This window comes from Cyprinus carpio, chromosome B17 (genome assembly GCF_018340385.1).
Source record: "Cyprinus carpio isolate SPL01 chromosome B17, ASM1834038v1, whole genome shotgun sequence".
Lineage (NCBI taxonomy): Eukaryota > Metazoa > Chordata > Actinopteri > Cypriniformes > Cyprinidae > Cyprinus > Cyprinus carpio.
This window is the reverse complement of record NC_056613.1, coordinates 18,615,593-18,642,712: the sequence shown is the minus strand read 5'-3', so window position 1 is coordinate 18,642,712 and position 27,120 is coordinate 18,615,593. Positions and strand designations below refer to the sequence as shown.

Here is a 27,120-nt window from a genome sequence, read left to right as displayed (position 1 = left end):
GGGGTCCGTTGACCACAATTAATGTAAAGCGTAATTGCAAAGCAGATTGATGTGTTTTCAATTGTGAAGGAACAGTATCTCCCATAAATGAAACATTTAGAAATGTGAATATGATGGTTAAATATCCAGCAAATCTGAAGACATTCGAAGATTAGTTCAAAGATTAATGACTGCTTGCAGTAATACCGCATGTTTTTTTTTTTTTTTAAGACTGCACGTTCAGGCGTACTGTATCTGCAGGCCATGTGTGTAATATATGCCTGAGTGATTTGTATGTTGATTATATGAAGGTCATATGTTATCAAAGACAAGACGGTAATCATATGCCTGCAAATGAGTGCTTCACTGTTTGCTCATGATTAATGTTCCATCCATAGAGGACATTAAGGATAAGGAGGGAAAAAAAGAACTTTATTTAAGATGATTCATGTGCTATAACCAAATAATTCAATTTGAATTATATTAAATCAAAAAACAATAAAAGAAAAACATTTAATAACAACAACGGCTTATGAGAGAAATGCAAGATTTATTTTGCATGGTATTAAATCTACTACTTTTAATGGGTTCAGAAGAAAAGATAAATGGCAGAGACATGAGATTAAATTCAAATTAATTAAACCAACAAACAAATAATTAACAGCTCCTCCAAGCCTGTCCAAATCATTTTATACTAAAACTACTCATGATAAAAGACGTTAATCAGCATACTCCAAAAAGACTAATATGGTTAGAAAAAAATACATTTATGCCACCATGTTGCTTGCTTTTCCACCACTGTTGCTTTCTAAGAGCTAATTTGTGATTCACTGTTAAGCGGTTCTGACAGGACAGCTTACACTTATTGCGGGTGCTTGCATGGTGTTAAGCATTCAAGCTGTAATGGTATAAAATTAGGTCTTTAAAACTCACTTCACATCAAATTTGTAGGCATTAAATGTGTCTGCACTCCAAAAACCAGTGAAAATATCAGCGTGATTTTCATTTTCATGATGATTTTCATGTCAGTTTCTAGTCCATTGGTCCCCTGCTTAAAAATGTCCCCAATTTCACTGGCTGCTGTAGGAGGTTTTGCAGCATGATAACTAAATCAATATCCACCATGACTACACATAGAAAGACAGGGTTGAAGGAAACACAGGCTCATTGTGGTAAAGCAGAATTGTGGGAAATATCAAATGTGCCTTTTGGCAAAATGCTGCGGCTTTGCAGTGTTCTTTCCCTGTCACCTCCATATGGGCTTGACAGGTCGATATCTCCCCCTCAGCCCTTTTCTGGTGCGTATTTGACATATTACTCACCTCCTGCAGTAGACGTGTCACTCTCAGTTACTCCGTGATCTCTCATACTGCTGAGTGACAGATAATATGACTTACTGTATGAGTGTATAGAGCAGAATGGGTTAGAAGTTGGTCTCAATTCACATCTAAATCTTGAGGACGTCTGGTCGGTCAGTTTAACTCTATCTGCGGCACTTGAACTCTTGCTGTACTGCTGATGCTTCTATACTGAGTACTTGACCTCAGTATAAATTCCCATAGCATACAAGGACTTCTCACCAAAACACCCACATTTTGAAAGCTTGGACAAGGAGAGCCACACCAATAATAGATTTCAGTACAATACTTTATCATCAGTAGGCCTGTTTTCATTATTTAAGTATAAGGTAAGCATGCACTGCTGTAAAAAAACACATATTCACACCGTTTAATCAACTGTAACACAAGACGAAAGACGTATTGGATGTGAGCACAAGCAAATGGATTACCCAACTTATTTATTAAGTTTAGGATCAGTCAGCAGCCATAGGCAGTGATCACATAAGAGCAATTGAATTGCACATTTTATAAAGACAATGAAGCTTTTTACGCAATTTTGTGTTATTAATTAGCGCCTGGTTGACCACAAGCACTATTATGAATTCCAAAGTCATTGTAGTACATTCTGCTCAGTTTTGAAAGAGAAGCCTTAGTATACTATGTCAACCGAGGTCCATATAACAACATTTTTTACATAGCTGTCTGGGAGTTTTGATTCTGATTTTTCAGTCTGATTGACCACTCGAACCCTGTTTCCTGTGCATCTGTGCTCATGTTTGGTCTTTGTTGTATCTACAGGTAAACTAATAGAATATCAGCTCAGTAATCATTTCATGTTCTTTTACTTGTTTATTTATGTATTCAATCATTCACTTCTTTTTAAAGTATTGATATAATATGCAGTCAGACAGTCATTATCAGTACTTAGGATCAAGATGGCAATTTCCTATGAATTCGTATGATGTGAATCCTAGGAAAAAGTACGATTTTTAAGGAAACCAGTATTACCAACCCGTCCCTGGTAAAGTAACCGTTAAATAAGTTGAATAATATGCAGTCACATGTCAGTTTTTCACAATATAGGCTACGCCACGACGTGATCTGAAGTTAATCATTTAGCTTACACAATGGCTACCATGTTAGTTTTTAATGCGTTTACCTCAGACTCTTTCAAACACTCTTTTTTCCTTGCCTTATTAATTCGAAAGTGTCACTTTTTGAACTAGTAACCAAGGTTTGGGCTGTTTCTAAGCAGTTTTTGGAGTAACCAAGGTTGTGTTTGTGACAGAGAAAGCTAGACGGAGGGAGCGCGCGTGTGATAACCTGCGTCTGCTGCGGCTCTCTGCAGTGTTCATAGACAGCAGCAACATAATTACAAACAGCGAGGCTATTAGATTAATTAGTTTAGACAAAATCGAAATAATTTGTCATTTTTATCCTGCTGTCTGTCTTTTTTTTTTTTTTTTTTTGGCCGTGTATTTGTCTGCTTTTATTTTTTAATTAACAAAAAAAAAGAAAAAAAATATTAAATAATGATATGGGACTGTAATGAACTGGAACGCTTCAAATCACTACAGATGCAGAACAACAATCAACACCTTATAATGTCTGTCAACCAATCAGAATCAAGCATTCAACAGCGCAGAGATGTCACTTGCGATAATGACCGACTGACTGACATTATTATACTTATTTATCTATTTTACGGTCGTCTGCAACATCTAAAGCTTATGAGTTTGTGAAAAGCTTTTTTAAAGTCATCATTCGACATGGTGTATATTATTGGATTGATCAGTGAGTTGACATAGCCAAGCCAATTGAAAAAGTCAAAGAGTTCTGCGTAAAAGCAGGATGGACAGAGGGGAACCAGCAGTGTGTAAATGAAAAACGGCAACCAGCACACAATATAGGCTCCTAAAATAACGCCCAGGGTTTTGGTGGCTTTCCTCTCGCGCGCGGCCGAGATTCTCTTTTTCTCCAGAAGTGAATCGGACACAGTTACTCTAATTTGATTGTCACTGCCCAGAGACCCGCTGTCCGAGCACAGCTCTTGCCTTCCACAATGCAAAGGAGAAGTCGAAGCCACCGAAGCGGGAGAATTAGTGCTCAGATGTGCCGAAGTGAGTCTTTTCCCCGCTTTTTTGGGCGACTGCTTCAAAATGCGCTTTCTCGCCTCCACGTAAATCCGCCCGTACAGGGCGATGAGCAGCAGCGTAGGGATGTAGAAAGCCCCAAAAGTGGAGTAGATGGTGTAGAAGATGTGGTCCGTGTTGACCGAGCAGGTGGTGAGCTCCCCTGCCTTCACCTGCCGCCAGAAGAAAGGCGGCAGGGAGATGGAGATGGCGATGATCCAGGCGGTCGCCACCATGGCCGCGGCGCGCGCTTGGGTGCGTTTCTTGGCATACTCGACCGCGTCCGTTATAGCCCAGTATCGATCCAAGGCGATTACGCAGAGGTGAAGAATGGACGCAGTGCAACAGGTGATATCTGAGGACAGCCAGATGTCGCAGATAACCTGCCCGAGCGACCACACGTGCGTAACCGTGTAAAGCACGCAAATGGGCATCACGAGCACCGACACCAGAAGGTCCGTGACGGCCAGGGACGCGATCAAGAAGTTCGCCGGTGTCTGGAGCTTTCTGGACTGGGAGATGGTGGCGATGACAAACGCATTGCTTAATATAGTCGCAAGAGTGATGAGACCGAGAACTGACGCTAAGGTGACTTGGAACGCGAAACTTTCTCGTTTTTCGTCCGTTTTAAACGTTAAAGTCACATTGGTGCCGGTCGAGGCGTTCAAAACCTCGAAATGGCCAGGTGTTGGTTTGAAATGACCGCTGCGCTCCATCCCAGCAGACATATGTTTTCATATTTTGAAAATAAAGCAGTATTTTCTGCGCTTCATGATTCCCGTCAGCTCCAGCATCAGGTGCAGACAAACGCTCATGGATGTTTTCGTTCTGTGACATGCAAATATATCTTTCTGCTTCATTCTAATTCTCAAACTTCGGTCTCTAAGAAAAATAAAAATCAGCCGCGGGCATGCCAGTTGCACAATTGCACAATATAATAAAGCATCCCAGAAGTTGTGTAAGAACATCCCTGCATCCTTCTCCAGTGCTCCTCTTGCTTCACGTCCACAAACGAGTCACCTTTAAAAGGTAGATACTTTGCCCGCAAGCAGCGGCAATTTTTCATACGTTTCACTGATAGGCGGTCGCAGGGTTCTTGCTTTTTATAGGGCTGTGATGCAAAAGTTGCTGCTTTGATAACCATGCTCTTCTAGTTTGAGAGAGGATGCTGTCCTCTGGGTCTTAGTGCCTCCTTATCTTTTAACACCCTTTTAATTCATCAAAAAATAAACGCACCCTCACGTTGTTCCATATCATTAAACTGTTATCTTTTATTTTATTTTTTAAAATTCTATTTCTTAATGCTTTACAAAATATGATAAGTTTCAAATAAGACAACATAAATGTACAATATAGTCAGTAGCTACCCCTCTTGTGCTATTTGCAGCCCTATGCTATTATGAGTCAATTGTATTAATGGAAGTAAATGGAACTAAAGATATTTTGTGAAATGTCTCAGTTTTTTGTCCATATAGTCACCAAAACTGTTTAGTTACTAACATTCTTCAAAATATCTTGTTCAACAGAAGAAAAATAAAGTCATACAGGTTTGGAATGACGTGGGCGAGTAAGTGATGACAGACTTTACATTTTTTTTTATTAGGCTACTTTAAGATTTAGTTTAGTGAAGAATAAATTTAGACTCTGTTTAGTGAATCAAAATGAATGACTAATCAGATGTGTTCAGTTATTTTAGTGACTTAAACATATATCCTACTTAAATGTGAGAGAATAAATCAGTGTAATTACTGAATAGATGTTCATATGACAGTGTGTAGTTAAAGATGCACTTTTTTGGGGTTTATTCAGTAAAGCCTTTATGTCAACTCTAAAAGACTATGAAAGTGAATAACACACTTTTAAATATACATTTTGTTTTAATCGATTTATTATTGAAAATATACCATGATTTGTCATTGAAATTCTATTTCTTTTTTTTACACAAATATTTATTCCCAAGGCCTTAAATAATTACTAATCAACTGTTCAGGAACTGGATTTGTTAAAACAGATCATATTCAATTCAATTCAAGTTTATTTGTATAGCGCTTTTTACGATACAAATTGTTGCAAAGCAACTTTACAGAAAATTAAGTTTCTACAATATTTAGTAGCAGCTTATCAGTGGTGCCTGTCAGTTTATGTACATATGGCAGAAATGTACGGAAAAATCAATTAAAGACATAATCAAACAGACGATGAACACTATTAACAGTAATTATTATATGATGCAATCAACTTTTGGCACCCAAAATTTGGTAGTTCTGTGTGTTGTTTCAGGGTTGGCATCATCCGAGGTCCTCTGAGGGGTGGGCATCATCTCTTCTCAGGTGTTCTGGATTCAGACTGGAGCTTGTGTAAATCCTGTGGCAGAAACAGAGAAACAAACAGAGACATAATTAGTGTAGCAGCTATTCCAACCAAGTAAAATTGATTTGTTTAACCCAAGCTAAAGAATAACAATGTGCATTTTATCAGATATAACTGCAGTCCAAGATTATGAGATGCATTATTTGAATGCTTGGCCAAAGAGATGTGTCTTTAATCTAGATTTAAACAGAGAGAGTGTGTATGAACCCAGAACGTTATCAGGAAGGCTATTCCAGAGACTGGAGGCCAAATGCAAAAAATGTCCTTTAGTGGACTTTGCTATACTAGGTACTACCAAAAGTCCAGTGTTTTGTGACCTTAGGGAGCGTGATGGATTGTAGTGTGGTAGAACACAGGAGCTAAACCATTAAGGGCCTTGTAGATAAGTAATAATATTTTGTAACTGATACGGAACTTAATAGGTAGCCAGTGCAGAGACTGTAAAATTGGGGTAATATGTTATCAATCAACATTATAATAATATTTTCTTGACCTGGTAAGGACTCTAACCGCTGCATTTTGGACTACCTGTAGCTTGTTTATTGAGGTTGCAGGACAACAACCTAGCAGTGCATAACAATAGTCCAGTCTAGAGGTCACGAATGCATGAACTAGCTTTTCTGCATCAGAAACAGGTAACATGTTTCGTAGCTTGGCCATGTTTCTAAGATGGAAGAATGCTGTTTTTATAACATGGGAAATATGATTTTCAAAAGACGAGTTGCTGTCTAATATAACACCCAGATTTTTGACTGTAGAGGAAGTAACAGTACATCTGTCTAGTTGCAAATTATAATCCAAGAGATTCTGGGTACTGTTTTTTGGTCCGATAAGTGATATCTCGGTCTTATCCGAATTTAATAGGAGAAAATTACTGGTCATCCAATCTTTTTAACACACTCTGTTAGTTAGATAATTTAGAAGTTTCATCTGGTCTCGTTGAGATATATACATTTACATTTTACATTACATTTACATTTAATCATTTAGCAGATGCTTTTATCCAAAGCGACTTACAAATGAGAACAATAGAAACAATCAGATCAACGAGAGAACAACAATGGTATACAAGTGCTATGACAAGTCTCAGTTAGTCTAGTACAGAACACGTAGCCAATTTTTTTTTTTTTTTTTTTAATATGATAGACAAGAAAAAGAAAAAGGTAAGTACTATTATTAGTTGGTTAAGTGCAGGCGAAAAAGATGAGTCTTTAGATGTTTTTTGAAAATGAGTAAAGACTCAGCTGTTCGAATTGAGATCGGGAGGTCATTCCACCATCTGGGAGCAGTCCAGGAAAAAGTCAGTGAGAGTGATTTTGAACCTCTTTGGGATGGCACCACAAGGCGTCGTTCACTTGCAGAGCGCAAACTTCTGGAGGGTGCATACGATTGAACTAGTGAGTTTAGGTAAGTTGGCGCCGTGCCAGTGGTCGTTTTGTAGGCAAGCATCAGTACCTTGAATTTGATATAGTTGAGTATTATCAGCATAACAGTGGAAACTAGTCCCGTATTTTTTAATAATATTACCAGGGGGCAACATGTATATTTAAAATAGCAGAAGGACCTAGGGCAGATCCTTGTGGCACTCCATATTTTACTGGTGATAATTGAGATGACTCCCCATTTAAATAAACAAAGTGATAGCGATCGGACAGGTAGGATCTAAACCATCTTAAAGCCTGCCCTTGAATACCTGTATAGTTTTGTAATCGATCTATGAGTATGTCGTGATCTATTGTGTCGAATGCAGCACTAAGATCAAGAAAAACTAGCAATGAGATGCAGCCTTGGTCTGACGCAAGAAGCAAGCATTTGTAATCTTAACAAGTGCAGTTTCTGTGCTATGGTGGGGCCTGAAACCTGACTAAAATTTTTCATAGAGATCTTTTTTTTTTTTTTTTTGCAGGTAGGAGCACAATTGAGCAGACAACATTTTCTAAAATTTTAGACATAAATGGTAGATTTGAAATAGGTCTGTAATTTGCCAGTTCACTAGGATCTAGTTGTGGTTTCTTAAAAAGAGGCTTAATAACCGCCAGCTTGAATGGTTTTGGGACATGACCTAAAGATAACGACGAGTTAATAAAATTGAGAAGCGGTTCTTCTGCTACAGGTAACAACTCTTTCAGTAATTTAGTGGGTACAGGATCTAACAGGTGTGTTGGTTTAGATGCAGTGATAAGTTTATTTAGCTCTTCCTGTCCTAAAGTTGTAAAGCACTGCAGTCTATCTTTGGGTGCGATGAATGAAGCTGAAGTATTGTATTGTTGTTGCCGCCGCCGCCATGTCGTAGGCCACTATCCTGCAGAGTTTAGCTTCAGCCCTCATAAAAAACTCACCTGCCTGTATCTATCTAGTAATCCCGAAAACACTGATTGCCTTGTTCAGGTGTGTTTAATTAGGGTTGGAGCTAAACTCTGCGGGACAGTGGCCCTCCAGGACCAGAGTTGCCTATCCCTGTACTAGACGCTGTAGAATCTACATTTGTTATTGTATTTCTGATGTTATATATTTTATCAGTAAAGAAATTCATATAGTCATTACTATTAAACTGTGAGGGAATATTTAGATCAGGTGGCGTCTGGTTATTTCTTAATAATCTAGCATATGGGCTAGAATATACAGCGCACATGTCATATGGACCACTTCTATGCATTTACAGTTGTTTTTTTGTGTATTTTTTAGAGCTTGACAGATGTCTCAAGTTCAAGTCTTGTATGAAAAAAGAGCAGTGTGAAGATTCTTCAAAAATATCAGCAATCAGGTTTGGGACGGTAAGGGTGAGTTAAACGCTGACAGATTTGGTTCCACCAGAACTATAACTGTGTATGCATTTTTAAGCACAGAAATATGGCTTTCTTGATGTGAGAAAGTGTTTAGTCCTGGCCACTTGAGTGAATGTCTTTAATTTCCTAGATCACTTTATTGATTTCCAAGTAGTTATGTACACCTACGCACATCTTGAGTAAATTATCTTTGACAGAGCATGTATTAAGCGTGAGGCGAAGCGCTAATCAATTTGTTTTTAAACTACAGTTAATGCGTTTGACTACTCTGATAATGACTGATAATAAAATCAGCTAAGTAAGGTATAACTATAAACTATCAAACTAGTCACTCATCATGTGAGCAACAACTGTCTGTCATTAGAAGTGAACTTTACAGTAGAAGTGAACCCAAACAATTAAGTGACCTTAATTATGTAATCACTGAGTGAGCAGGAGTGTACTGGAGTGAATTATAATGTATTGAACACTATTGTCAATACAGTTTCTCCTTCATTCCCCCCCGACGCTATTGTGTTGTACTAATTTCCCTTCATTTTGTGATTTAATCATGTGATGCACACTTTATTCCCATATGAAAAGACTTTCAGGAGACACAATTATGACTTTTATATACACATATAGCTCCTTGTGTTCTTTTCATTGCTTTCCACAATGCCCTGTTGAGGACAGTAGCGGTTCATCAAAAAATTCATTTTGGTTTCCCTAGCACAAAACCTAATGCACCCAATTATCCACATTTGTCGCAACTCAAGTGATTTCAGCACTCCATATTGGAATGTGTGCTTATATGTGGGCGCAAGTTAAGTATACTATAAAACTGAGGCAAAGGTTATCTGGTTATATAACTTCTGCATGTAGTGAAAAGAGGATGGCAATCTAAATATATGCTTACCAAGCCAACTAAATATGTGCTTACCAAACTATTGGTGTCTTACTCAGCAGCAATACACTGTAGGCTTAAAAACACATTTGAAATTGTAGTACCATTAAAGTGTCATATTAAAATGACTAAAAGCCAATAGTAATTGTTATGCTATAACCAAAAACCGTTAAATGGCTAATATTACATTTCTACACTATTTTGTCTAAATAAATGAAAAATAAAATACTAGAAACTAAACCAGTCGTTTTAAATAAATTCATATTAATGTGAATTTAGGCACCACAACATTATAATGTACAAATGTGAAGTTGTCATTTGATTGTGCTATTTAATTATGAGTGTTTTTAAAGATTAACTGAGGATTAAAGAGGTAGTCCACCCAAAAATTAACTTTCCATCTTTATTTACTTAGACTTGTGTCATTCTACACCTGAATGCATTTCTTTGTTCTACTGAACACAAAATAAGATATTTAGAAAATGTTGGTAACTAAACAGTTTCATTCCTGTTGAATTAAACTGTATTTTTTTTCTGGAAGTCAATGAGAACCAAAAGTGTTTAGTTACCAATGTTATTCAAAATATCTTCTTTTGTGTTAAGCAGAATTCAAAATTTCTTTTTTTGAGTGACTATTCCTTTAAAATATGGCAATAAGGCAATCTAAATTTTAATTATGGACAAATATTGGCCAATATACTGTAAATTAAATAATTTAATAAATTTATATTATGTTTTTGTATGATTTAATATGGCTTATTTTTATTTAATATTGTATTTTATAATTTATTTTAATATAATATAATATATAAAATGATATACATTTTCTGAATTTATCACATTAGGCCACATGTACGCAGTATATTATGGAAAGTCCCAGGTGTAATTTAAAAGCTTTATGACTCCCTTCACAAAAAGAGCTTGTTCCCATTTCTAAGGATTTGCCTTCACAGTCACCCCATTACGCACCTCCCCATCGGAAGATCATTTCCTTTTTTTCACGGTCTTTAAATGTTGAACACTGAGACAGTAATTCAGTGAGATTTTTGAAGATGGTGGATGTTTTATACGAATCCTAAAGTGCAAGTCACAGCTAAAAGCGGCACTCTTTTAAATAAAAATGCAGTGTAACTGAAGAGAATCTTATTTCTGAAAGGCTTCGGCTGACATTTAATATGTTGCCTTGCTATAGTCGTGATAAAAATTTCCACTACTCATTCCCCACCTCTGGTTAACATGATTGCATCTTCACATGTCCGTAACTGAATTATCATGAAAGAAATAAATATGAAATATGATTATCAGTCATCAAAGACAGCATTCTACCCTATGGCCTATTGAAACTATGCTCCTAAAGGTCAAGTATTACATACCGTAGTTAAAACTAAGGCAATCACGTATGTATTTATGGGACCGTTGGAGTGGGTTGAAGGCTAGGCTCAGAGCTGAAACATTATCAGTTTATTGTCCCAGATTCCAGCTGCAGCAACACTGTGAATTTGAACAGTGCATCTGTGTTCTTCCCTTGACAGTCTTACGGACAAAATTGAATAAAAAGTTTCAGTATCTGTGTAAATATGTGTTTTTCCCAAACATCTATTTGACTTAACATCTTCACACTCCCCTCGCCCTTTTTTCTACTGTTCTTTCATTTCTCATAATTTGTCTGCAGCCTGCTTGAGACGTAATAGTAGGCTTGAAGGATTGAAATTGCCATGTGATGTTCAATCATGAAAACACCTTTGAAGATCTGTAAAATGCATAAACATCTTGAAAGTGGAAAACAGAATAAGTGCCTTGTGCATCTCAGACTTATAGTTTTCCCAAGGTCACGGAAGTACATAAAGTCCAAGTTGAAAATCAATTTGTTGATGCGCACCTTCAACAATCATTTGGTTCAGCAGAAATAAACTCTTCCATGTCAATGATTTTCTGATTTTCTAAAACCTTTGTCCTCTGTAGTCAAATATCAAGTAGTCTGCAGTGAAACTTGTATATCCTATTGATTTATACTCGTCTAGACGCTGCATCAGTACACATGATCTAACTTTAGATTTGTTATACCTATAAGTTGTCTGTTTTCATACCACCAAATTTACATGTTATGTCTCCCAGAACAAGGGTTTTCAAACTTTTTCAGGACAAAGACACTCAAATGTACAAGGGACAGCTTGGGGTCGGTAAGACTTTTTTAAAGGCATAGTTCACCCAAAAATGAAAATTCTGTCATTAATTACTCACCTTCATGTTGATCCAAACCCGTAACACCTTCATTCATCTTCGGAACACAAACTGAACTTGAATAAAGTCGTTATTTTTGTTTTCTTTGCACACAATAAAGTATTCTCATATAGCTTCATAAAATTCAGGTTGATCCACTGATGTCACATGGATTATTTTAACGATATCCTTACCACCTTTCTTGACCTTGAACGTGGTAGTTTCATTGTTGTCTATGCAGGGTCAGGAAGCTTTCGAATTTCATTGAAAATATCTTAATTTGTGTTATCTCATTAAGGTTTTTGAAGAAGGCTTACCATGCTGCATTTATTTGATTAAAAATACATTAAAATGACAATATTGTTATTTATTTATTTTACAATTTAACCATTTTAATATATTTCAAAATGTAAGTTATTCCTGTGATGGCAAAACTGAATTAAAAAATAAATAAATAAAAAAAAATTAATAACATGGACCTCAAACCCTTGAATGTGAATAGTGTGTATGTCTATATATTTAGATAAATTTAAAGTAAATCATTTTCTCTATTGTGACTCCCTGTGTGTCCCTGGACCCTAGTTTGAAAGCTCCTAGCTAGAAAGTACATAGAAAATTAGTCTTTTTTGTCCAATAGCAGCAGAAATGTGTCTAGGAGGTCCAATTTTACTGGTCTCCCATCAGTAGTTTACACCATAAAATGACTTGAGCTGTGAGATTCATAAATCATCAGGCAGTGGTAATTCTTTGGACATTAATGGGCTCTGATGAATTATGAAAATAGCCTCTGTTTAGTTTACTGTCAACACAGGCAATTAAGTCTGCTCGATATGTCTTGATTGATGCATTTTTGTGAGCACAACTGTAATGACACTCTCAGAATCTTGGCTCAAAGGGGTGAAAGAACGCCATCTGAACACTAGTTTTCAATGACTTCTACTTCATTCTGAAGATGCCAATAAGGTATTATGTGACTAGACAATGTGGGCCAATTTCCCAGACACAGATTAAGCCTTGGTCCTGGACTGCTGAAAACCATGAATATAGAATCACTATTGTCAGTGAAACTTAACCTAGGACATTGGCTAATTTGCATCTGGGAAAACAGCCATGAAAGTTTCCCAAACACAGACTATATCTGGCTTGCATTAGGGAAATCATCCCAAAGTCATCTTTAGCAAAGATCGGTGGCCATACTTTGCATTTAAATATATAAAGTTTATCAAAATTCAAGAGATCATCCAGACACCTCGAAGACCATTTTAAAGCGCCTATAGCTATCTGACCCAAGCACTTTCATCACATGCCCATTCCCATTTGGACTTAATCAAAGCGAGCAAGAAGCTGGTGTCAGGACATTTATATATGAATGCGATTTTCATTCACATGCTTGGGAATGTTATCACGTGTAAGCACAGATCTGCTTTTCCTAACACCTTTGCAAGTTGTCATATTGTTTTCCGCAGGTGTTTCACTATTTATATATTCAGGGAAAAGTATGTGACACTTTATTGGTAGTTCTCAGAACATTTTCTTCAGTATAGGGAAACACTAAAATGCAAGGTTCAGTGAGAGTCACTGGAGGTACAGCAAATTTAAATGGACAGATAACATGGTAATATGGAAGCTGTGTAACCTAGACTCACTGGAGAGGCAGAAAAGAGGATGTTAAAATTAGGATCCATTATAAACTATTCCAGACATCCTGTGCTTGGAGCTTCTTTAACTGCCACATTATTCCACCATAGTGGTGTAAGAATGATGCCATCAGACAATGCAGTCTCCGTTCTCACCTCCTCATCCTCCTCTTGCCATTTCCACCTTCAGGCTGTTTCCTCAGTCAGAACTAACAACATTGCACTCATACATGTTTTTTTTTTTTTTTTTTGGCAGACATGTACTTCACACCTGTCCATCTGTCTGCTATATGTAATGTAGAGATATCGACCCGAGGCAGGATGTGTCTCCATATTTATATATTCCCATAAGAAATGTGTAGCCACATTTTTTAAGTATATTTACTTTGTTAAATTAATAATTCTGCAAAACAATCAAACTTCTGTAATTATTTACTCATGCTCATGTTCCATGACTTTTCGTTCATGGAAAATAAATGTAAAAAAAAAAAAAAGAAATTATTTCCCATACAATAACAGCTAATATTGATCATGTCAGTAAAAAATAAATAAAATACATATACTGTATATGAAAATTGTCTAGACAACATTATTCATTGTTCATCTTTCCCTTAAATGCCCTAGAGAACCTTAAATTTAGATATATTCCTCACAAAATGCTATTGTTTTGCTTCAGAGGATTTGGAATATAGTACATGAGTCAATTTTGCTACTGTTATGATATTATGCATGTAATGATATTATGATATTATGATATTATGTTTTTTTTTTGCAGTAACCGGCAGGGTCATTTTATAGCAGGAATTCTCCAAATTCTTGGTCAACCAAACAGTTTTGGCATAAAATATTTAATTGAAGTACCCCCTGTGATTTTATGTTAATATTTCAATAATTTAACAACACATTTGTATGTTTGCGTCTCTTTGATGTTCTTTAATGGTCAGATAGCACACAGGTAAACAAATACAATTCCCTCACCAACCCCAGTGTGTGAAACCCCGTTGTACTAGGGAAAAAAAATATTTTTGTGTTCCTCAGAAAAAAAAAGACATAGAAATGACCCGAGGGTGAATAAATAATGACAGAATTTTCATTTTTGCATATAATATTGCTTTATCCAATCATGACAGCTCAGAGCCAGAAACCCTCTGGGTGACCTCAGGCTACTCCGTTTTCAAAGCAGTTTATTTTCCAGAAGTTTATGTGTGAATACATGTGGTGCTTATTAAAACACAACAAAATCCATATGGCATAATGCGAGTACTGAGCAACAAGTGTCTTTGCCAATTGCAATATTTAGACGGCTGAACAGCTTGTTGTGACAGTTTGTTTCTTTAATAACTCATAGTGTGGATTAGACTCTAAACATATCGTGGTTTGGAGAGAAAGAGTATTCACATCTGATGATGTAGGTCTGATTTTGTTTATATTTTATTACTTTAGGAAACTGCTAAAATATATAAAAAAAATCATATTTAAAAAACATTTGATTCATCACCATCCGGTTCAAAGTCAAACCTAATGTCTTGGAAAGCTGCCTGTTGTTAGAAAACGGTTGTCTTGGAATATTGAACATTCAAAATATGACATCTTTGTTTGAAAAACAGCAAAGCTGAGTTATAATTTAGATGCACATACAGTAATTTAGTTTAGTTCTGTGTTTGGAAAATAGGCTATCAGCACCTGTCTGATCCATCATGTCAAAGCACTCTCAGATGGATGCATTAGCAGGAGAATGCGCTCCACAGACTAAGTAAAGCTCCATAGGATGGAGAGACTTAAATGAATTATGCGTTAACTGATCAGATGGAATTCTGATCTGTTCCTGGCTTTAACATTGTTCGGAGAGTGGAATTCAATTTGGATGTATTAGTTAACCCATCGAGGAGTGGGAGCGAGGCTCTTCCGCCGGCCTTTGGCTTCAACAGATTCTCCACAAATTTGATAAAGCTGTTTTGTGAAAAACTACATTGAATCGTTTTAATGTGTTGGATACGAATGACGGTTTGCGAGCCATTGGCACTGCCCGCATTCTCCACCATGCGACATGAAAGATTTCACTCCCGCTTGTGTTTGTGAGTCAGTCCTAGATCTGTTAGATTGTAGATTCGATGCCTACACCAAGCTCAGAGCGTTGCCAGCCTTCTGGAGTGGATAATATTCCACCACCAACCAACCAGCCTCAAGCTAAGGAGAGAAATCCCAAGCTCCCACAAGCCATTGAACAGATTCCAGTGTTCACCCCCCTCCGTCTCTGTCTCTTTCCATTGAGAGCTTGCAAAAGAAGGGCCAGAGGATCCATATTATCTGGCTTCGGTTTGCACATTGCACTGGAAAATCTTAAAGCCTCATGAAGCGCAATGGCAAAAATGTCAATTGTTTCGATTTTCTCAATCATACACTTGCAAACTTCTTTAGTAGCACCACATTGTTTCATCTGCTGATAGACTTATGTGTTCACTTGCAAAGCAGGATATAGGGAAATGCGGATCTCAGTTGGAAGTGGTTACGTAACCAAAGTTTTTAAAGTGATGTACTTTCGGCTGACCCTCGTGATACTGTATGTATTCCACCAAGTTGTAAAAGCCATCCTCAGGGTGGTGACCTATATAACTGCGAAGAGTTCTGCATCACTGCCCCCTCCCTGCCGATCCATTACTATATGTTTTCTCCGTCAAAGAAGTGATGTCTAACTAGACTGCATCTGAGATATTTTTCTCTATTTCTGGGTTGAAGCATGTGCCCACATTTAGAATGTTGGTGCGAAGTAACCTGGCAACCGTAATCTGCAATATGTGCCGCTCCGTGAGAGGAATGATCTCTCGCAGTTGGAGCGGTGATGCACGACGCTGGAAAGATTCATGTTAATAGAGCGCTGGTCGCTGCTTTGACACGTGAGTGAAGGAAAGACATGGAGGACAGCTGATACTGGGTCAGTCACTCATATCCAATCCTCTTGCTAAAATTGTTACCTCTGGAGGGGAGATTACAGATACAGAGCCAATGATAGGGTTTAGGGTTGGGATAGCACTCCACTGGATGCCAGATGATGATCTAGTTAAACCCCTTCCAGGTGAAATAGAGTAGGTAGTTTTTATTTACACTGTGCTCCCATTTTGATGTTTTAATTATATTTATTCACCTCTGTGGCACTTAGGGTTCCTATAGGTCTGTTTTCCTGGTACATGTCAGCAGTGATTGATGGCGGCTGGTCTGGTTATTTTCTGACTGAGATGTCACACTGCTGATTTAATGGCCATTTGAGTTGGGAAATGGACATTTGCCTGTTAGAATATTTCTGAATAGCTGTGAGTCATACAATGAGGTGCTTTCAGTGGAACTGCAATTTTAATTGGCTGTTACAACAGTAGATGGGAGGAAAAATTATGTTTCAGTGCTTTTAGGTTTGCATTATATTTGTATAGGATTTAAATTTTGCATTTCCCATGTGTTGCTTTCTCCCAAGAAACTTTGTACTCTCAGAAAAGCATTGCATTGCACAGGAAACTTGGTGTTTTCCTGAGAAAGTTTGCATTCACTAGAGAAAGCTACAGTGGCCCAGTAGTGCACAACATAATGAAATTACCATAACGCATAGGACTAATTTCATTGGGTTATGCTAATTTCACTGTGTTGTGCTAATTTAATTTTGCTGTGGCTTGTTTCCATTGTGTTGTGATCATTTTGTTGTGTTGTAGCTTGTTTCTGTTATTTTGCGACTTGTTTCCTTTGTGTTGTGGCTTATTTCCGTTTTGTTGTGTTGAGGCTATTTTCCGTTGTGTTGTGTTTTGTTTTGTTTAGGTTGTTTTTTGTTTTGTTTTTTTGATTATTTTTTGCATTGTGTTGTGCTGTGTGAAATGCTCTTCTCTAACAAGAAACTTCACACGTTTTGTAAGCGAATACAAGAGAACACAAAACCATTTAAATATAAATTTTTCCTCCCGTTTAATTTTTTTCATCACCATTTTCATTCATTTAGGTCCATTGTACAGACACAAGATATAAAAACAAATATGTTAACATAATTTTAGTGTGGAAAGAAAACAAGGATTGCTAACCTTTTCTGTGTAGTTCTATCCAATTTATGACTTTGTTGCCAGGACAACACAATTCCTATAACACTAAAATGGTCATGGAACCAGCTTTACAGCTTGAATAATACACAAGTTTTAACAGATAAATTAATGTTAGTGCTTTTTCAAAATGATATGCTTCGCATTTCTGCTGTTAAATTATCCATAAATTGGCCCCATTTACTTCCACTGTAAGTGCCTCATCGTGACCTTGTGTTACGAGGGAACATTTTGCTGCAAATGCTGCTGATTGAGCACAACTCATATTGAACCCAGAATCTGAAAGTCATCTTTTCCATATGTTCATCGTCCCTGCTGTTCACCCTTTTTCTTTTTCTGTCCCTCTCCCTCGTTCTTTCTCAATTCTTTATTTATATGATGACTCATCAAGGCACAGCTTCACCTGAAGGTTTTTGCAGAAATGATATATCAAACGCATGGTCCCCCAGATCTGTCGCGGCTCACCAGCAGCTAATATCCTGGCTCCAGATTTAGGTATTGTGTCTACACTGCAAAGTAATTTTGTGTTGAGTCATCAGATGTAAGATAAGCGCTAAGGTCTCTATGAAAAGTTTACAATGCAACAATAAAACACCATTATCATGTCAGAGGGAAATAAACTTAGAGCTGATGAGCAATTCCTCAAGGCATCAAAATTCACCGTATGCTGTTTTCATGAACGAGAGGGCATGCCTCTGAGGTAACACTTTCAGATGAAAGAGTCCTTTCCGTTCCTTCAAATAAATGGATGTTTCTGTGTGAGCATGTAATGGCTCGTGGTTCACATTGTGGCTGGTGTGAGGTTGCAGGACTCTGACTTCATTGATATTCTGATGATTTTTCCGCTGCGTCTGAGTAATATGAAAATGCAGTCAGTGAGTAATCATGTTTTATATCAAGACCAAATACAGCGCTTTCAGTGCACACACACACACACACACACACACACACACACACACACACACACACACACACACACACCACAGTGACCACACACACACTTACACATGTCTTAAAGTGTTTCAGGTGCCAGTGCACATCATAGCGATGCATCTAAATAAGAGAAAGAACTGAAGATAAAAAGCACATATTTATAGGTAGTTTTATTGGTAGTTGATGAGATGATGTGGATTTGTGTATGTATGTTTCTATAGTACAGTTGAAATAGTACATGGAATATTTAAAATTTTTGATAATACATTTGTCATACTGCAAAATCATTTATTATTGATTACTAAAGGCAAAAGGGGTTATTAAAATATAATCATAATAAAAAACAAAGGACAGCTTTAACAGCTATTATGGTGGATAAGTGTGTCATATCTTTGACTTTTATTATATAAATTTTATGAATTTAATAATATAATCTTATGTACAAACACACGCTATATTTTCATAATTATTAGTATTTATAAATATTTTACCCTAATTGAACCACAGACGTATTATGAAATAACTAGTCCAATGTAAAAATTAATCTACTTTAGTTTGTCACATCTGGGGCAATATGATCTCATGTATTAATATCTATAAGTGTTATTGTCTTATTGCTCTTGCTTATTGCTTGCTTATTGTCTTTCATAATGGCTTTTGTTTCTCTCTTGTGCTTGAAATAGCCCTCATAGCAAATATTATACACGTCTGACTGTGAACACAAGGCATATTGTGATGAAGAGCCCTGCGTAATGTGGAGGTGTAGGAAAGAGAAACATGTAGATGAGCCAAAAAACTTGATACTCATATCTAGGTGTTTTTAATCATGTTTTATTAATGGTTTAATTCTTTGTGCAACATTCTATCATGCATATGTATTTGCATATAAGCTACATGTTAAGTCTTTTGTCTGTATTAAAAAGTAAACAAAATATGTTGATGAATAATAACTTATATAAGGCATAAGAAAAATATTTCCATCCTACTTCTATCAATACAGGGCTTCTAAAAGCATGACGTCCAGGTCACTGGGATTTATTTCAACCATCCCTTGATTAAGAAGTAGAAGTTGGCACTCTTGCACGCCGTGATTTATTCACTCATCTTTCAAAAAAATAAGAGCCTTTAATGAGCTGAGATGGTTGAATGGGTGTTACGTCCGACGGCTGCCTGCCAACCTCCTGATCCTGACACAGCGCAAAGTGCCATCCTTCTGAAGGTGCCCTTAAGTCAGACAGGCCTCCATGGCTGTCATGCTCCGGTGGTCAAGGCTTCGTCCTCTCCGGGCTCTGATCCACAGAGGGCTTTTAGCCTTAGTGGAGCAGAATGCAGGAGCGAAACTTTTTAAATTCAGATTTTATCCTCGTCCTCTCCGGTTCAGAGACAGGACAATGTCAGACAAAACAGAGGGGGTTAAGCTATTGTTGAAGGAAAATAAAAAGGTTAACCATTTTTATTCCATTTACTCCTTTTTCAGGATTTAGAGATATAACAGTACATTTCTTTTTTTTTCTTTCTTTCCATTTTCATGTTCACATGTGCATTATACACATATTATAGGTGAGAATTCTCTAAATTTCACAGTCCAATGAAACTGATTATTTCGATCCACTTTTTAAATAATAATAATAATAATAATAATAATTATTATTATTATTGTAATAATTAGTATTATTTGGTGTTTTGTCACTTCCATTCACAAATTTGGGGTCAATTATTATTATTATTATTTTTTTTTAATTAATGAATACCTTTAAGTTACAGTAAAGACTTCTAATGTTGCAAAAGATTTTATTTTAAATAATTTAGTTTTTAATAATTCTATTTGAGTTTATTTGAACTTTCTATTCATCAAAGAATCCTGAAAATAAATAAATAAATAAATGTATCACTGTTTCCCCCAAAATACTAAGCAGCACCACTATTATCAACATTGATCATAATAAGAAATGTTTCTTGTGTATCAAATCAGTATATTAGAGTGATTTAATCACATGACACTGAAGACTGGAGAAATTATGCTAAAAATTAATCTTTGTCATCATAGGAATAAATGACATTTTACAATATATGTTAAAATACAGAAATTTAGCCTTGGTGAGCATAAAGAGACCTTTTTCAAAAACATAAAAAAATCTTACAGACCCAGCATTTTTTTTAATGGTAGTGTATATGCAGTTTATTTAGTCGCTATGGGATATTTTTGTAATTTAAGTGCAGAGTGTACTACATGTGGCCCCATACATACAGAAATAAGATCATTGTCTTGGGCATGCCGTGCCACTGCTGAAGAGCTGTGAGTCAGACTGAGAACTGTGCTGCAGCACAATTTCAAGGAATTGATATTTTTCTCATCCCGTTATCATGTTAGTTTTTGTTACCAAGGGAAGGATATTCCTTAGCAACACACAAGAAGAGCCCCAGAGCTCTGGAGATGAATGACACCTTATGGGTTTTATTAAGCTTGTTTATTACTGTGAATATAAATAGCAGTGCGTGTAGATCTGATCCTCATTGTCAGTTACTGGCATGTGACTCATTTGTAAGTAGTACAATGCAATTATAGGAAATGAATTGGTTTCTAGAGCAACACAGAAAAACATTTCATAATTCAGGTCGTTTCATTTAAATCCAAACTACTTAACTAAAAAAAAAATTAATTGCAGTTGCAAACAAATAAAAACTAAATAATTACAACACTAAGAAATGAAAACATTAGAAATATAATATAATAATATAATATATATAATATAATATAATATAATATAATATAATATAATATAATATAATATAATATAATATAATATAATATTTTGATAATGGCTTCATTATTATATAAAACAGCTTTAAATTTTTTTTTTTTGCTCATTACACAGAAAAAAGTATAATTTTTCTGGATTTTTCCAGATGAAATTCTGGCAAATATTTACTGCCACCCTGTGCACCGACGCACAAACTGCAGCATTTCTGTTCCCAAGTTTTTCTCATCCTGGTTTACCTCAAAATTAAATGAGTTTGTATGTAACGTCCATGTTCTCTGCTCATTTATATTGCAGTACATTACAGTATGTGAAGATAAAATTATTTAAAATTTGCTTTAGCATCTAAAACCTATAGAAAAATAATATATATTAATTTTCCTTTCTACCTCAGCTCTTCAATACTATCTTAACTAAAACTTGTGAATGTTGGGAATGCTTTTGATGTGTAATAGTGAAGGATGTGTTAAGAGTTGTGCTGTCACTGACCCTGATGTTTCCCATGGAGTTATCAGAGAGAAGTGTTGCAGAGCCGCTCTTATCTTTGTGTTTACATGTACTTGCTCACTCTCAGGCCTGGCTCTTGCAGGGTGTGTGAGATGAAAATTTTCAGAGAGAAAACCACCATTAACTCACTTGGATCCATATACAGGCCGAGTCTGCTGCATATAGTGGACTTTGAAATTCAACACAAGGTAAGTCCATTTCACAGCAATACTGTTTCCGGCAGGTGGCACAGACAACAACGAGACGACTCAAATGTTACCTTTAAAGTCGGTGGTTACAGGAGACATCACAGTGGGAATGTTTACTCTCTAGTATTGACTTTGAAATGAAAGTGGACGGTGAGATTGTTTGGGAGAAAGATGGATACAAACTACTGTGTGCTTTTGTGTATTTGCTTTGCAAATGGTGTTGACTATGATTGCTTGTGCTTGTACATCACAAGACCAGTTGACTGTGGAGACGTTTTTGTCACTGAATTCCCTAATATGATTTTTGTTGCATTATATGAACACTGAAGTCTTTGCGAATCCAATAACAGCTGCTACTATGCTTTCCGTTCAACATTGCATTGAAATATGTTGGTATTTGATTGTAGATGAACATAAATATTGTGGTGTGTTTCCAGTATGGGTGGAGAAAAGCTGGTGGCTTGCATGTTGGTCACTGTGTTAAGTCTGACACTAATAAGGTCAGTTTATGGTCAGCACATGCCAGAAGAAGCGTGCTTGGTCCAGATCCTCGTCCCTGGACTCAAAGGTACTGCAAATAAACTACACAACATTATGTCATACACACTAATGACACTCACTTAAATGTTAGGCTCACCAAGGCTGAGTTTATTTTATTAACTATATTATTATGAAATTATTTTAAAATAAATATTTATTCCTGTGATGCAAAGCTGAATTTTCAGTATCATTACTCCAGTCTTCAGTGTCACATGATTCTTCAAAAATCATTCTGATATGCTGATTTGCTGCTAAAGAAACATTTATTTTTATTGTCAGTACTGAAAATAATAGTGTTGCACAATGTTTGTTTGGAAACCGTGATACAGTGTTGCCAAGTCTGCGGTTTTCCTGCCGAGTTGGGCTACTTTAACACTATTGCCGCAGGTTGTTTTTTTTGTTGTTGGTTTGTTGAGGCGATAATAATATTATGTTGTTGTAATTTTGAGCTAGTTTTGAGTAGCAATTGTGTGGGTTTTGTTGTGAAAACCTGGCAACCCTGCTGTGATACCTTTTTTTCATTAATAGAAATTTCATTAAAACAAAATTTATTAGAAATATATTTTTGTAACATTATAAATGTATTTACTGTCACTTTTAATAAATTTCATGCATCCTTGTTAAACATAATTTAAAAATTCTTACTGACCACCTTTGAATGGTATACTGTGTGTATATATTGTAATGTTATATATAAAGCTTTTTTTAAATTTTAAAATACTATAGAAAAAATCCTATAAACAGAAAATATGCACAATATACGCATACTGCAGCAATAGTAAATACATGTTATTCTGAATAGCTTTGTCTGTGCAAGTCTATGACTTTGTTTGTGTATTCCTATAGGTGAACCAGGAGAGAAAGGAGAGAAAGGAGCACCTGGGAGACCTGGGAGAATAGGGCCACCTGGAGAGCCAGGTAACACTAAACCGTTTTTTGAGAGCTTAATCGAATTCCATCAGTGCTTTTTAATTACTATCCACTTACATGGTGAAACATGACTCAAGTTCTTTATGAACCTGTAAAGAAGTTTTAGGTGTTAAAAGAACTACGAAACTTTCAAACCAAGTGACCAAACAGGGAGCTGCCAAATGTGTACATTTAAAAGGGCCCCTAAAACTTCCCTTATCTTGCTTTTAGATAGCTGAGTTCATCTGAGCCAGTGTTGACCAATCATTGTGTTTATAAGTGCCTCAACATACTGATAAACAAGGAAATTAAACCCCATTCTGGGAATTACTGCATTATTTGGCTTATATCCGTGCTTATTACATATTAAGTTTATACATTATTTTCCAGGTCCCCCCGGAGACAAAGGCCAAAAAGGTAGCACTGGACATTATGGGAAGATGGGTCCCGCTGGACTCAAAGGTAAGCTTGAGAAAGAAATTGCAGTTCTGAAAGTAATCAGGCTTGTTTTGTCTAACTGCTTAATAATGCAATAGCCTTCTTTTTTTCTAGGTATAAAAGGTGATATGGGAGATCCAGGACCCAAGGGCCCAAATGGAGAGCCAGGTATAGGCCTTTCCAAAATAGAATTCAGTTCATATTAGTTGATAATTGGTTTGAACTCATTAGGAACCAGTTTAATGCTTGGACTGCTCATGTGAATGGTCTCGTATTTAATTTGTCTCCTCAGGCGTCCCCTGTGAGTGTGCACCCTTACGGAAAATGATTGGTGAAATGGATATTCAAGTGGCGCAATTAACCAATGAGCTGAAGTTCATTAAAAATGGTATGTCCAAAAGAAAGAATGAATCAGTCTACCAATGTTTATGAGATTACAATAATGTGATGTTGTCAAGTTGATTCATACAGTTGTTCATTTTGATATGCAGGGTGATTGCACACAGACAAAAGTATTTACCCATAAGCCAGAAGCTCTTTTGTTTGACTGTCAGAATGCACTTGTGTGAACGCTGGCTGCTGCCGTGTGATTATAGAAATTCAGATCCTCATTTTTCAGCCCTGCCCTCCCCCGCAGCTGTCGCTGGCATCAAAGAGACAGACAGCAAGGTCTATCTGCTGGTGAAGGAGGAAAAACGCTACAGGGACGCAGAGGTGTTTTGTAAGGGGCGAGGTGGACACTTGGCTATGCCCAAAGACGCAGCGGCTAACAGAGCCATCGCTGGCTACATCACTGAAGCTGGCCTCAGTAGAGTGTATATCGGCATTAATGACCTGGAGCGAGAAGGGCATTTTGTGTATGTGGAGCGCTCACCCATGACCACTTTCAGCAAGTGGAGGGAGGGCGAGCCAAACAACGCTTACGATGATGAGGATTGCGTCGAGATGGTGTCTTCAGGCGAGTGGATTGATGTGGCTTGTCACCTCACCATGTACTTCGTGTGTGAGTTTGACAAGGACAAAGTATGAGCTTCACTGCCAATCTATAGAGGGAAAAGTCATGTTTAAAATACTCTGGTATTAAAGAAGGCTGTAATTTCAATAACAAGGTGATGTACTTCTACATTTTGTCATCTTTGGCAGCGGTGACAGCAGTGTGACATACTTGGCGTCATGTAAAACTGTTTAAAACCACATTTAACTATTATTATTATAATACACTGCAGTTCAAACTTTTAGGGTCAGTAAGATTTTGAATGTTTTAAGCGCTTACCAATGCTGCTTTTATTTGATCAGTAAAAACAGAAATATACTGAAATATTATTACAATTAAAATAACTGTTTTGTAGTCAAATTATTTGAAAATGTAATTAATTTCTGTGATGGCCAAGCTGATTTTTTTTATCAGCTATTGCTCCACTCTTCAGTGTCACATGATCCTTCAGAAATCATTCTTATAGGCTGAATTGCTGCTTAGGAAACATTTATTTTTATTATTAGTGTATCAGTGTTTAAAAGTACATCATTTTAGGAATTTTATTATTAATGTCTTTACTATCTGGTTGTTTAAAACTTTATATCAATTGAGAGACTGTATGGAATATATGTAATTTAATTTTTTTTATCGCACTGCAGGAATATACGTTATACAGATCAGTTAACATATGTAGACCAATCATAATTTTTCAGGTGTTGTTGCAGACTGAGACACCTTTACTGTGAAAAGTCTTTACTAGTTTACTAAACTACATTTACTTGCAATCAGTTAAATAAATGAACAATAATACTTTCCTATTATCTTGTTATATTTACAATTTCAGATTCCACTGATTTGACCTTTTTCTTATTGCTTTTCTCTTTTACTACCTTTCTTCCCATTCAAATTTGAATTACATGGTTTATTGTTAATATACTGAATAGTTCAGCATACTCATAGAACTAGCTAACAAGAGCAGATTTACATAACACAGTCTTCTAGAGGTTAGAATTTGTATTTTTAATGGTCAAACTATTTATTCTCCCCAGTAAAATGACTGAAATGGCTGTTCCAGTTTACCAGTAGTAAATCATCTCATTTATTTAATACATTATTGGCAGAATGGAACAGAGTCAAGGTCACATAAGGATCAATAGATGGTATATATTGTATACTACCCATCATATTAAGTTATTTTATAACCTTAGCATGTTTTGAGGTTATAAATGCCCTATGAAATGCTTTTTTTGCCATCCCATCCCATAGTAGTTGATTTTTATCAATAGATGACTGTACACATACATAGAATACAGTATGTAGGGAATGTACTTTTTTTTGTTCCTACTAATTGTTCCTACTAATTCTGTGTAATGGTAGTAAATATGGTAAATTATTTCTTAAACATGACTGATATTCGAAGGATTCATTATACTACATGTACTTTATGTGACCTTGGTATTTTCAGTAATCAGTCAATAAATCAATCAATAAATGTGTATATCATGATCAACAGGCTTTGTCTTAAAACATTCATTGTCTGTTTTTAGTATTTCTATGTATCTTTTTCTGAAGCACTAATAAAATGCCATCACTCTTTGCAAGGTTTCTCAGTGAGTAGGCTTATGTTAAAGTAGTGATCTGGTTCTCTCTAGTGGTCACGTGTGGCTCTACACACTTTGATTATTTTCACTTACTGTATTGGCTGACAAGGTCAAGCCGTCCTGGAATTAACTATGCATGAAAATATTACAGCAGGCAGGAAATCAGATTAATTTGGGGCAAAGTGGCAATCTGTACACCTCTGTTGCACGTACTGTATAACAGTGTTTTTCTGATAAATCTTTAAAGATGGAGGGTGCTTGAATTTCAAAATGGGTCTTTAGAATGAACTTTACAAACATAATAAGGCGACCTGCTTGTGTAAACTGATCTGTTATTCTACACTGGCCATCACACCAAACAGACAATGGCATATGGAACCTATCCTGCCATAAACTATATACTGAGACAATAAATCTGCTAGAATCAGTAATAAATTATTCTGACCAGTGGCAAATTGTCTTTATTAAAGTATGGTAATAAACATTTTCATTTGACTTTTCAGGTAATGAAAAGATTTCTATAAAATCAATAATAAAAAATATTTATAAATAAATTGTATTTTTATAAATGTTATATAACAAACTTAAATAAATAGGCCTACAAAATGTGTCACTCTGTGCTGTAAAAAGTGGTAACCTGTGTTACCTTGAAGAGCTATTTCTACATGACTTAATTCAAGTTTTGTTAATAGAAATGAATGTATTAAGGTTGATTCAGTGATGTTAATATGTTTGACTTGAAGAAAACCAGTTAATTTATGTTTTTGTCATGAATATGTCGTTTATGAGGTTACTATTTTTAGGTTGCTATCTTTTCAGTGCATAGCCTAATGTTTCATTAAATGATAC

The 27,120-nt window shown here is 36.2% G+C and overlaps 2 protein-coding genes across 4 annotated transcripts; one reads left to right on the top strand and one right to left on the bottom strand.

Annotated features, from left to right (window-relative positions):
• Window positions 1-410: 410 nt before the first annotated feature.
• On the bottom strand, window positions 411-4,689 carry LOC109087029 (5-hydroxytryptamine receptor 1B-like). The gene has a single exon (XM_042742626.1). It carries the CDS (start codon window positions 4,177-4,179, stop codon window positions 3,022-3,024), a length of 1,158 nt encoding a protein of 385 aa, XP_042598560.1. The 5' UTR covers window positions 4,180-4,689; the 3' UTR covers window positions 411-3,021.
• Window positions 4,690-21,331: 16,642 nt separating this feature from the next.
• On the top strand, window positions 21,332-24,983 carry colec11 (collectin sub-family member 11). 3 transcript variants are annotated; one of them, XM_019120978.2, is made up of 7 exons: window positions 21,332-21,807; window positions 22,245-22,375; window positions 23,194-23,265; window positions 23,647-23,718; window positions 23,809-23,862; window positions 23,987-24,082; window positions 24,299-24,983. In XM_019120978.2, the coding sequence occupies exons 2-7, from the start codon at window positions 22,246-22,248 to the stop codon at window positions 24,721-24,723; spliced, it is 849 nt and encodes a 282-aa protein (XP_018976523.1). In that variant the 5' UTR covers window positions 21,332-21,807; window position 22,245; the 3' UTR covers window positions 24,724-24,983. The 3 variants fall into 3 exon arrangements, with proteins under 3 accessions (XP_018976523.1, XP_018976524.1, XP_018976525.1); XM_019120979.2 differs by having other exon boundaries at window positions 21,336-21,807; window positions 24,314-24,983; XM_019120980.2 differs by having other exon boundaries at window positions 21,339-21,807; window positions 24,332-24,983.
• The last annotated feature ends 2,137 nt before the right edge of the window (window positions 24,984-27,120 follow it).